General features: G+C 38.0%; 1 protein-coding gene across 1 annotated transcript; it reads left to right on the top strand.

Moving 5' to 3' along the window:
- Positions 1 to 11930: 11930 nt before the first annotated feature.
- Positions 11931 to 13331, top strand: LOC125342968 (DDB1- and CUL4-associated factor 12-like protein 2). The gene has a single exon (XM_048335314.1). The coding sequence runs from the start codon at positions 11931 to 11933 to the stop codon at positions 13329 to 13331; it is 1401 nt and encodes a 466-aa protein (XP_048191271.1).
- Positions 13332 to 13757: the final 426 nt, after the last annotated feature.

Genomic DNA, 13757 nt, shown 5'->3' on the forward strand with positions numbered 1-13757 from the left:
ACTTAAGACAGTTAATTTTCTTCTTTGGGGAGTTTAGAATGCTTGTGAACATTTTTGTACCTGGGATTAAACTCAGAATCTCACACTTACTCTAGGCTTTCTCTATGCTTGCTAGCATTTTAATGGTTGACACACACCTCTAGTTGGGATTTTGCTGATTAGTTGGAAATGTAGTCTTGTATATTTTCCTCTTGAGAATACATTAAACCCCAATATTCAAATCTCAGAGTCCTGAGGCACAAGGATTGCAGGTGTAATCCTTGACTTATTTCTAAAAAAACATTGCATCTTTGCACTTCTTTTTTTTTCTTATTCATTTTCAAAGTGATATACAGAGAGGTTACAGTTTCATACGTTAGGCATTGGATACATTTCTTGTACTGTTTGTTACCTCCTCCCTTATTTCCTCCTTCCCCCTCCCCCTTTCCCTCTCTCCCCATGAGTTTTTCAGTTGGTTTACACCAAACAGTTTTGCAAGCATTGTTTTTGTAGTCGTTTGTCTTTTTATCCTTTGTCTCTCGATCTTGGTATTCCCTTTCACTTTCCTAATTCTAATATCAGTATGCACAGTTTCCAATGTACTCAGATAAGATACAGTGATAGTGCGGGTACAACCACAGGAAGTGGATACAAGAGGACCATCAACAATAGAAGCTACAGTTTCACATGGCGTGTTGAAAAAAAATTACAACAGTGGTATATCACTCGTTTCCATAACATGGAGTTCATTTCACTTAGCATTATCTTATGCATTCATAGGGGCATAGCTATTAGGCTCTTGTGATCCTCTGCTGTGACTAGCTTAAACCTGTGCTAATTATTCCCTATGAGGGAGGATATAGAATCCATGTTTCTTTGGGTCTGGCTCACTTCACTTAGTATTTTCTCCAAGTCCTTCCATTTCCTTATGACTGGGGCAATGTCATTCTTTCTGATAGAGGAATATAATCCAGCAGCCCCATTTTTGAGCATCTACCCAAAAGACCACAAACAAGAACACACTAAAGCCACCAGCACAACAATGTTCATAGTAGCACAATTTGTCATAGCTAAAATGTGGAACCAACACAGATGCCCCTCAGTAGAAAAATGGATCGGGAAAATGTGGTACATATACACAATGGAATTTTATGCCTCTATCTTTTCACTTCTTGACACTGATTTCTTTCTTTTTTTTTTTTTTTTTTTTTTTTTTTTTGGCCAGTCCTGGGGCTTGGACTCAGGGCCTGAGCACTGTCCCTGGCTTCTTCCCGCTCAAGGCTAGCACTCCACCACTTGAGCCACAGCGCCGCTTCTGGCCGTTTTCTGTATATGTGGTGCTGGGGAATTGAACCTAGGGCCTCGTGTATCTGAGGCAGGCACTCTTGCCACTAGGCTATATCCCCAGCCCTGATTTCTTTCTTAAACTATGTGGATTTTAATTTTTAAAATAAAACTTGGTAATTTATACCAAATGAAATTTATTGCTCACATCTCTAATGGCTGGGAAATTTGGCCTCTGACAAAGACCACTTGCTTTCAGATGGTGCCTCCTATTTGACATCATAGGATAGACAAAGCAAGAGGATTTCATTAAATTTTTGTTTTGTATATATGAAATGTTACTACTTCTTAGATAGTTTCCTAAGCTGTATTTCACTTTTGTACAAAAACAGGATATGTTTTCAGGTTTAAATGCTTTCTTCTTTTGTTGTTGTTATTTTGAATAGTGGACAGTTTAAAATCAGCTATCAATCTCTGTGGAAATGAGCTCCATGCTACTAACATTAACTAATTATTAGCTCTACTAACATTAACTAATTATTAGCTCCAAGGGCTTTGGTAATGCTTGATTTGACACCTAGTTTTAAATTTCCTCTTGTATTTTTCTAGTTTAGGTAGATGAGTTTTTAAGATAGATAATTAGGCAGGTAAATAGATTAGATAGATAGATAGATAGAGAGATAGATAGATAATGGAATTTCTCAAAGTCACAAAGATGAATGGAATTTCATATTCTCCATGTATTTTTAGATTATCTGTTTTATATCTTCACACATGATATCTTGTTAATAATATCTTTTTGGCCTTCTGTGTGTCTGTACTTTGTCCTTTCATTTATATGTGTAGTATAGGCTGCTTTCTCCCTCCAGACAAATTTTAAATTGTAAACAAAATGTTCAGTGCTACTTGTTGTGAGATTAACACTATGTTGAACTGACTAAAATCTCCCACCATTTGAATTCTGCTCATTCTTGATTAAGTCTAGACTTGGTGCCACTGACATTTGTCTCCCAGACAATCTATACTTCCCTTTCAATGGCTGCTAGTTTTTGTTCATTTGTTTTGTTTCCATGGAGGAAAAAGATCTAGAGCTTCTTTGTCTACTTTTTTGTTAACATCATCTGTGAATCATTCTTCAGGAGACACAAAGTAAGTTTCACTACAATGATTCTGAATTTATTATTATCTTTAATTAATTAAAAATTATTCTGAATATTGCTGTATCTGAAAGGTATTAATATCACTATTATTCTATTGTCCTCTTGGTGGCTTCTTTGTATTTTACCCACTGTTGGGATCCATTTTCCCCTTGATGGAAGGGGCTTGATGCACCTCCCCAGCCCTGGGGAATGCGGCCCTTCTACCCCCTCTGGATTGGAATCCAGAGGAACCGGTTGGGCAAACAGCCCCCAACCTAGCCAGCCAGGCGCCTACCTACCCGCCCTGGTTTGGTGCGCTTGAGTGACGTTAGCCCTTGGGGGCCAGGTGACAGCTCTTAGCCTATCTGAATCCTGGCCAACCCCCTTCCCTCGAAATCATCTCCCCTTGTCCTTCTCTCAATAAAGTCAGTTTGCTCTAAGAAGCTGGCCCCGTTGCATGTGTTTGTTGCAGGCGATCACACATCTACGGCAGATCACGTGCTCGTCAGTGACCCCCACGTCCCACTCTAACTTACCTGCAGGCCGAGGGTTAGGGGAGAGGATGAAAGGAGGGTGGAAAGAAAGAAGGAAGAGTCTGAGCCGGGAGGGGCAAAAAAACCCCAACAACCCACCACTTAAATGTTGCTTCTCAGTCATAACTCCAATGAAATCTTCCTAATGTAATAGTGGGACAAATGGTGAACAAATGCATCACTTATATGCACTAGACACTATGTTGCAAATCATATATACAACTAGTGGGGAAGAGGGCTCCAGAGGTAAAAACTGGAAGAAAATGGGGGAACAGGTGACATTGTTCAAATAGAAATGTATTCATTATCTTACTTGTATAACTGTAACCCCTCTATACAACACCTTTACAATAAAAATAAAAACATAAAAATGAAAACAAGAAATTGTCAAGATAAGTTCTAATATCCCCCATTTATATCTGTGTTAATTTAATAGTTCTTCTCTAATTATTGAATACAAATTTATATTCCTATCACCAAAAATATGAAGTATTGAGGTTTGTGACAGAAGCAGATGAATTCATATAACATGAGTGGTAATTCTCTTTCTTAAATTCAATGTATTCAGACTTGCTTACACCTTTACCTACATGTGAGCTGGACCATAAAGTATATATGTTAAGTGGCAGATCATCAGCCATGAGCAATAAAGCCAAGAAATGGTGTATTTCAAATGTAAAACAACATACACAAAATAATTAAATACAATTTTAGATTCATAATTCGGCAATTTTCTTACCAGTCTTTCACCAGTGATAATTTTGCCTTCAATTTGGCCACCATAAGTTGGATGAGAAATGTACTCACTGCCTTATATATGAAACTGTAACCCCTCTGTGCATCACTTTGACAATAAAGAAATGGAAAAAGGAATAACATAATACAAACCTATGCACATAAATTATTGTAATTTTTATTGAGAATTCTATCCTAAAACATACCATATTAAGAGTACTTTTTTCTCAACCAATGAAACATGGCTAGCAAATTTTGGGGGTTACTATGTTGGAAAATTTTATGTGTTCTGAACCATTTTGTTATGTCATTAATTACTTTCAAATCTAAAAATAATGATTTTCCTGCAAAATTCCTGACCAATTGTATCATATTGTCTGTTTGACATCCAGTACCTAACTTGTCAAATCTATGTAGTTCAAGTCTTCTAGAGTGAGTTTTAGTTGAGGCTAAATTACACTATCGATTTTGTAATTTGGTTTTAATTAGTTATATTCACTTAATTGTTTCTAGGTCAGTCATGACATTTAAAAATGGAGTTGTAGAAATTTATTTCATGCTGAGAAGTCTTTTTAAAAAAATTCATCACTTTACTCTGAAACTTTGTGTAGATTCATTAGTCAAATGAATCTTTTACAATTGATTTTTACATGCAGAGTTGTTTTTAAGAGTTACTACCTTCAACAGAGGTGTTTAACAATAGACATAAAATTGTCATGTATTGCAGCATTGTAATAGAGTAGGGTCAATTTCGTATAATAATCAGTTTTCTAAATACTCAAAACAATCTATAGTGAGAGAGCCTTCACTTAGATATATTCCAATTATTTTGCTTTTGTCCTTTCACATAACAATATATCTTGTTATCAAAATTAGTTAATCTATATATTATTAAGCATACAAAATTAAAGCATGATGAATTTATACATATCTGCACTATTCCTATCATTTGCATTTTAAAATCCAGTGACAAAATCACAAATGTCACACAATTAAGATTTCTTCTGTATGTCCACTTTTGTTAACCATGTAGTATATCTTATCAAAATTCTCCATAACTCACACATCATCTGGGACCATGGGAGCATATTTATTTCAATATTCTACAGTTACCCATCACGGTTTGCATAGTTCTATTCCTCAGTAGCTATGTAAATATGAACTAAACTCCTGGCTTATTTATCTCAGCTTATCTTTTTGTTTTTTTTCTGGTCTTGGGGCTTGAACTCAGGGCCTGGACATGATCCCTGAGCTTCATTTTTCTCAAAGATAGTACTTTATCACTTTAGCCACAGCACTACTTCTGGCTTTGTTTGTGGTAGTTAACTGGAGATAAAAATCTTTTGGACTTTCTTGCTGGCTTTGAACTGCAATCTTCAAATCTCAGTCTCTAAGCCACTTGTCCAGGGGTTCAGCTCAGTTTCAACCCACAGTCACCTGTCTAATGACTTATTGATTGACATTTTTTTATATCCATATGATTTAAGCAGCTGTAAACATGACCACAAGGCTATGCAATGTAAAATATGATCAACAAAAAGCTCCCCATAGCTTAAAAATTATATGTGATGTGGGAGGCTTCCAGATTTGCAGAGGGAATGAAAGTGTGATCAATATTCCCAGCTCTTTGTTCAATATAATACAGAGATCATCAACCAGGAGTGAAGAGAATGGTCTCTGTTGGGGTGTCTTGTTTATATAATTACATATGGTAGGAATTAAGGAAAGTACATATGAGGAAAATAATGCTGGAATCTTACTTTTTTCTCATATGACACAAATTTGAAAGAGTATTATGTTATATTTTAGATTTTCAAATAACTGAAACTGAATTAATTAAAAAGTACAAGAAAATTCAACAAGAAGAACATGGCAGTTTGTGGAAGAATCCAATGAATCTTGACTTTATTGTAATAGTTCTTAGTAGTTATTTTTTTCAGCAAAGTTGTGCATGTAGGAATTTAGAATTTTTTCAGTGCTCTACCTTAAAAAATTGTTTTTTTACTCTAATTTTTCATCTGGGATGGGAGGGAAGGAATTACATGATGGGAGAGATGAGAAAAAATGAGCTTCTGTTTTAGTTTCTCTTAAGTGTTAACTGATAAGGGCTGGTTCAACAGAAGGGCAACTGTTATATTTGTAACAGTGTCCAGGACTGCTCTGTTGAATTTCAAATGGAGAAATGTTTTTTTTTTCCTTTTGATACATTATGCATCCCAACCTGAGATTAGTATGTCTGGCTGTTTCTGGGGGCAGCAGAGGCAAACGTGTGAATGAATGTGGGCCAATCTGTGACTAATCCAGACTCAGCCTAGACTGCTTGGTAATGGAGGCAGAGAAAGTTACTGGACTCATCACAGGGATAGTGACCAGATGCTTGAAGTGGGCAAATCATACAGGACACAGGCTGAAAAGTCCAAGTAGGCAGCTCTTTGAAAAACTATTCTTAATCTTCAAATACATAAAAGAAAACCTCACACATTCACTTGTTTTTATAGGGAAAATATCATATAGAATGCGTACAGTAACTTGTGCATTGTCTTTGGAAGAAAGCCAAGGTATATTTTTGTCTCAGTTTCTTACCTGCTAACTGTATTCATTTTCTGAGTTGTCTTAAATTTGCTGTACCTCTATTTCCTAATGTACTTTGTGGGAGGAAATATTCAAGTCTATTGTCATTGTGGTGGACTTTTTATTTAAATCTATACTGTAAAGTCCTTTGTATAGTGTTTGAATTATTCATCACCACCCAATAAATGATAATCCACTAGACCACATCCCCAGATCAGACAAGTCGATCCACAGTGGCACCAAAGAGAATTGTATATTTAATTTGTATATCAGTTTATCTTAATTTAAAATTATGCTATATATAATATATGTAAATTTTAAAATAATGTATAATACAATGACATTATGCATGGTGAATTTTGTGGGAGTTATAATTCTTCATTTGCAGATTTTATCATCTCTTTTACTTTATCTCTCCTTAATCTGTATGTATCAATTATTTCCCCCACCAACCAAAAACATTACATGTATAGGTCAGTAGCAATTAGTAATGCTCCTGGCTGCAAATGACAGAACACCCATTTAATAGTGTCCTCAACAAGAGCAAAGTTTAGTTGTCTTACTCAACAGGAGGGTGAAGCAGTTTGTCATTTTCAGAGTTATTTATCAATTCAATGGTTTTAGAGTACCAAGTAGGTATCTCAATTTTCTCCAAAGTTTGATCAAGATGACTGCAGCAATTATATTAAAGCCTCACATGGAAATATTAGAAAACAGAAAACTATATATTTTTCTCATCTGTCCTCTCACCTATATGTATACACTTAAAAATTGTGGTCAGGGGCTGGGAGTATGGTCTATTGGCAAGAGTGCTTGCCTGGTATTCATGAAGTCCTGGGTTTGATTCCCTAGCACCCACATATATAGAAAAATGGCCAGAAGTGGCACTGTGGCTCAAGTGGCAGAGTGCTAGCCTTGAGCAAAAAGAAGCCAAGGACAGTGCTTAGGCCCTGAGTCTAAGGCCCAGTACTGGCAAAAAAAAAAAAAAAATGGCGTCAGTTGTTTCTGAAAGAAGTATTATTTATATGTACCTTTACCATATTGTTTTTTTTTCCACTTAGCAGTATGTATTGGAAATATATCCTTTCATAACTCACATACAGTTAATGGCTTAAAATATTCCTATGTTATTCTACTATACTTCAATCAAATGGAATATTCAAAATGGAAAAGGTTGATGATGGTACTTAGATTGAAATAGAAATACCTCATTTATTTAAACCAAGGTGGAAAAGTCAGAAAATACAACATAAAGCTATGTACATTTCAAATAGCTGTTTGTGAGATACCTAACTATTCTTATTTCCATTCCATTCAACACCTCTTTTGCAAATCTTTCTTGCAGTTTTCAAAAATCAGTTTATGTTTGAATTTTTCACGCATACCTATAGCTGTGTTCTAATGTTTTCATTGTTGTTTTTGTGTGTGTGTGTGTGTGTGTGTGTGTGTGTGTGTTTGAGATGGGGGATAGCACTAGGATTTGATCTCAGGACTTGATAAGCAGATCCTCTTGAGCCTTATCTCCAGACTTCTTATACCCTGTGTTAGATATCGAATAAAGTCTCCCTTTTTGCCTGAGCATGCCTTGATTATGCTATTTCTATTTACACTTTCTATATAGCTGGAATGGAAGTAGTAATTTACTGTACTCAGCTTTATATTGGTAGACATGTGGTCTCATGAACTTTTTGCCTATTTGACCTTAAACTGCAATCCTCCCAATTTCTCCTTTCTTAGTATATAAAAGTCCAGGAATGAAGTATTTGCACTTTGGTATACCTTAAAATTATATTCACAATCTGAATGTCACTTGCCTACACATGTAAACTTAGCTACTTGAATGTCGAAGAATGAGAGGAGAGGATCATGAGTTCAGGCCCATGGAGGCAGAAAAGCTGAAAATTCTTTATAAGTCATTGCTAGATTACAGAGGCATACCCTTGATGTCCAAAGCGATGTCAGAAGTTGATACTCGGAAGATCACTGTACTATGTAAACCAAGAAAGAAAAGTTTAAGAGACTGTGTTTTCATGGAAAGAATTTGTCCCTGGGGGCCCATGCCTGTGATCCAATCAAAGATGATACCCCCCTCCCAATATAGGACGTTTATGATTCAAGTATATACCCTTGGTGAGACGTAAGACCTTGTTCTAAAAAATTACCAGTGAGGCTGACTGCCCTCTGCCTCATGCCTATAAACAGAGCTACTCAAGCGGTGGAAACTGGGAGGATATTGGTTCAAAGTCAGTCTAGAAATAAACGTCCATGAGAATACTAATTAAGTAACAAAAGGATGGGTTGAAAGTATGGCTCTAAAAATAATAACAACAACCAGTGAAAAACAGAATTTGAGTGGAGACTCAGTGAAAATGTTCCAGTGTGAGGCCCTGAGTTCAAACCCCAGTACTGCAAAAATCAATTAAAAAAAATTAAAATTTTGCAGACCTAACAGCCATAATTAGAAGATGCATAAAAAGGTGCATAGAACGTACAATGAAAAAACTGTTTTGAATTATATCCATCTTAGTTCATTATGCATTACTTTGATCTATGATATGCACTTATACCTGACATAGAACAATTTTTAAAAATTGAATATAAAATGCAACGTTGTAATGCTGCATTATCAAGAATTTTCCAAATTTTAAAACTATAATGGAGATATTTTAAACAAATAAGTATCTTTATAAAATAAAGATATTTCTTCTTTTTTTTTTTTGCCAGTCCTGGGGCTGGGACTCAGGGCCTGAGCACTGTCCCTGGCTTCTTTTTGCTTAAGCATAGCACTCTGCCACTTGAGCCACAGTGCCACTTCTGGCAGTTTTCTGTATATATGGTGCTGGGGAATTGAACCCAGGGCTTCATGTATGCGAGGCAAGCACTCTTGCCACTAGGCCATATTCCCAGCCATAAAGATATTTCTTGAGCAACAAGTTTCAGTACATATTTTAAAAGTTTTCAATTTTTAAAATTTTATTTTTGTTTATTCAGAAATATATTGGTTAGTTTATATCATATTTAATTCAATTGAAAAAAATAGATATGTCTGATCAGATTTGTGGGGGATGGGATACATTTTTCCTAAACTAAATCTGATCGGACATAAAAACTTATAAAGTCATTATTGATTTCATAAATGAGGCAACTGTAGAGTTCTTAAGTTTAGTCATTATTAATCTGTATAGTTTGAAATATATATGACTACCTGTTGTTTAAAAATCTTAAAATTGAGTACATTTCATTTAATTATTTTCCCTTAACAACTCTTTCTTCCTGATAGTTTTCATTTAATTTCATTTCATTCTTCTAGTTTGTTAAAATGAGACCTTGTATGTAATGAAAACACTTAACAGTATACATTTTCCCTTAGCACTGATTTAGCTTTGTGCTATATGCCTTGGTATTCTATGATTTCATTTGCAGTGATGTAGGAAACATATTATTTCCTCAAAAACCTTCTGCTTTAACCTAAATATTCTTATTGATTACTGAGTATTTTACAAATATTTTTCTTTGAAATTTGTTCACTGTTTTCTTGTTTGACTCCATAGTTAAGATACTTGGGCAGTTCAGTATGTTAAAGTTTGTGTGGTTGTCTATAAACTATTTTAATTAATTTTCCATGGGCATAAGAAAAATGTGCATTATTCTTTTGTTAGATGGAATGTATATATATATGTTAGCCAGGTCCAATTGATTATGTTTCTCTAGTTCTGTTAGCATTTTAGTAATTGTGTCAATTGTTGAGTGCAGGGATTGATTTGACTTGTTTTTTTGATGTGATCAATTTTTGTTTATGAGTTAGTGTCATTGTTGTAGCATGTGTAAATTTAGGTTTATTAGGTGTTATTGGTGGAGTAAATCTAGCAATCTGTAATAACACACTAATCTGTTTTTTTAATCTGTTAATTCTTTTCAATTTGTAAATTTCACCTATTTTCACAGCATTATCTGGTTTTTTTTTTTTGTTGTTTTTTTTTTTTTGGCCAGTCCTGGGCCTTGGACTCAGGGCCTGAGCACTGTCCCTGGCTTCTTTTTTGCTCAAGGCTAGCACTCTGCCACTTGAGCCACAGCGCCGCTTCTGGCCGTTTTCTGTATATGTGGTGCTGGGGAATCGAACCTAGGGCCTCGTGTATCCGAGGCAGGCACTCTTGCCACTAGGCTATATCCCCAGCCCCATTATCTGATTTTTTTAAATTAAATTTTCCATCAAATATTTTCTAACCAAGTTCTTGTTCGTAGAAAACATTTTTGAGGGTTAATATTTTTATTTTAATCTACTCTAACAATCTGGTTTTTTTTTTTGATTTGCATCTTTAGGCTTTTTGTATTTAAGATAATTATTTTGTTTTGCATGAACGGGTCCTGGATTTGAACTATGGCTTGGGCATTGAGTCTAATGTTCACTTAGCTCAAAGTTGGAGCTCTAACACTTAAACAACAGTTCTATTTCTGGCCTTTTTAGTAGTTTATTGGAGGTAAGAGTGTCACAGACTTTTCTGCCCTTCCTGGTTTTAAATGCTGATGGTCACATCTGAGCTTCCTGAGTAGCTAGGGTTAAAGGTATGGGCCACCAGCCTCCAGTTTAAGATATTTTATGACACACACGTATAGGCTTAAATCTGGCACTTGACTAATGTTCTCTAATGATTGTTCTTCTATTTATTTTTCTCTATTTCCTGTAAGGTATTTGTACCTTTGTCAGAATTAATCATCAGTATTTTAATAAGTAGCTTTGTAAGGTTATTTTATTTATTTATTTTTTTTTGGCCAGTCCTGGGCCTTGGACTCAGGGCCTGAGCACTGTCCCTGGCTTCTTCCCGCTCAAGGCTAGCACTCTGCCACTTGAGCCACAGCGCCGCTTCTGGCCGTTTTCTATATATGTGGTGCTGGGGAATCGAACCTAGGGTCTCGTGTATCCGAGGCAGGCACTCTTTAGGCTATATCCCCAGCCCTTTGTTAGCTTATTTGATGATTACTACCGTCCAAATACGTTATCATTTTATATTGCGATATTCATTTTACTGCTTTAAATGTTGCCACTGTATCCACCCAATTCGTCCTTTTGTCCTACCTAATCTGCTTCCTCGTGCCACCTTAAAGCACCTGCACTACTTAGAATTCGTATTATTTCTGCACTTCTGGCTCCTCCCAATCCTCTCACTACTTCCGGTTCCTGTCTTCTCAATTCCTACAAACTTCTGAGCTGACATCCAGTATATCTTCACATCACTCCTGCTACTTCAGTGCTAACCAAACTCACTCCTACACTCAGTTCTTCCCAGAGCGTCGTCTTTGCCTCATCTTTTTTTTTTTTTTTGTTTGTTTTTTTTGTTTTTTTTGGCCAGTCCTGGGCCTTGGACTCAGGGCCTGAGCACCGTCCCTGGCTTCTTCCTGCTCAAGGCTAGCACTCTGCCACCTGAGCCACAGCGCCGCTTCTGGCCGTTTTCTGTATATGTGGTGCTGGGGAATCGAACCTAGGGCCTCATGTATCCAAGGCAGGCACTCTTGCCACTAGGCTATATCCCCAGCCCGTCTTTGCCTCATCTTGATACGTTTAAACTCTTTGATGTCAGCTGACTGGGGACGCCATATTTAAGACACGTCACAGACTCTTGACCTTTGACACTTCTCGCGCTAGATCACGGGTTCTGACCACAGCATAGACGAGTAGACATAGTCGCTCACTATGGCTGATCAGCAACCACGCAGCATGAAGGTAAAGGTTGAGGAGGAGGGACATGGGAGCTGGACAACGACATTATTGTCTCAGGGCTCCGGGGCGGCGGGCCAGGGAGACGGGCCGGTGGTGGCGAAGCTGCAGAAGCGACAGGCGGTGCGGCGCTCGCTGGTGTACTACCTGAAACAGCGCGAGGTGAGCGCTTGGAGTCTCGCCAAGGTGCAAGGCTTCCAGGGTGACATGCGTGGCTACGTGGTGCAGAGGCTGCCGGAGATGCTGCGCGAACGCCAGCTGTTCCTCGGCACCATGAACAAGGTGTTCGCCTCGCAGTGGCTGAATGCCAGTGAAGTGGTGTGCAGCACCAAGTGCAACACGCTTTTTGTAGTGAATGTGCATACGGGCCACATCAAGCATCTCCCACTCCTGCGAGACATGCCCCCCTATGTGGCCTTGGCCCAACCCACCCGAGGCATCCATGCCATACAGCTAAATCCTTCCAAGACGCTTCTGGCCACTGCCGGTAAGAACTCGAGCAGCCTAGCGGTCTACCAGCTGCCCACTCTCACACCCTACTGCTTGGGTGACCGCGAAGGCCACACGGACTGGATCTCTGCTATTGCTTGGGTGACTGACACTGTGGCCGTGACTGGATCCCGTGATGGCACTGTGGCACTCTGGCGACTAAGCTCTGATATGTTTACTGGCAGCATTACTTGGCACAATGATAGGAAGCTTCAGACGTATGGTCACATATGTCCTATATTTGTGGAGGCCATCCCTACATACTCCAACAGGGTGAATAATCAAAAGGTGCGAGCCCTGGCTTTCAATGCCCAAAACCAGGAGTTGGGAGCGTTGTCCCTGGATGGTTACGTCCACATGTGGAAAGCAGAAAACAACCTCTCCAGGCTGCACTCCGTGAGGCTACCACACTGCCATGAGAACTTGTGTCTGACCTACAGTGATGAGTTCTCTCTTTATCTTGTGGGTTCCCAATCTCACATCTCCTTCTTGGATCCACGGCAACCCCAGAAAAATATCCTGTCCATGTGCACCCATGAACGCAGCCTGGGTATACATTCACTTAGTACCCAGCAGCATATTGTTACTGTTGGCACTGGACGAGGCTCTTTGCACTTTTGTGACATTCGCACCCAGAAATTCCTAGAGGAGAAAGCACCAGATGATCCAGATGCCATTCCCAGTCCTACAGGAAAGAAGTTGAAACTCTCCTGTAGCAGAGGCTGGCTCATCCAAGATAACCTTTGGCTGAACTCCTATGTTGGTATGCAGGAATTTCCAAACGCACTCTACACCCACTGCTACAACTGGCCAGAGCTCAAGCTTTTTGTTGCTGGGGGTCCACTGCATTCAGACCTCTATGGGAACTATGTAGGCCTCTGGAGCTAAAGGTAACTGCCTCTTTTCCAAGGTATACACACTTAACTTTCAACTTAATTTGACTTAGTTATGCTTCATTGTGATTTTAACAACTTATCTTTTGTCTTCCAGGTGGAGCTAACCTAACCTAACATGTACTTCTTAGCAGAGAAACAAACCCACACTCCAAAATTACCTTTAAGATGTTTCTATTCCAACAGCATGGTTTGGAGAGGAGCTCCACTCCAGTCATGCTTCTACAGTTATGTACGTTTTCTTGGTTTCCTCTTATTACCAGTATGAAAATAGTATTAGTTGTTTTCCATGCCTACTATATAGTTTATTAACAATACTTTCTTATAAAGTTTGAAATCTTTACTCAAGAACTAGCTGTAGTTTTATATCAATGTAATCATAGCTTAGTTTGTATATTGTCAGCATTACAGTGTTTTTGTA

This window comes from Perognathus longimembris, chromosome 28 (genome assembly GCF_023159225.1).
Source record: "Perognathus longimembris pacificus isolate PPM17 chromosome 28, ASM2315922v1, whole genome shotgun sequence".
NCBI classification, from domain to species: domain Eukaryota; kingdom Metazoa; phylum Chordata; class Mammalia; order Rodentia; family Heteromyidae; genus Perognathus; species Perognathus longimembris.

What these genes read in the sequence shown, in the direction of transcription:
- LOC125342968 (XM_048335314.1), top strand. Translation starts at nt 11,931, where the DNA reads ATGGCTGATCAGCAACCACGCAGCATGAAGGTAAAGGTTGAGGAGGAG.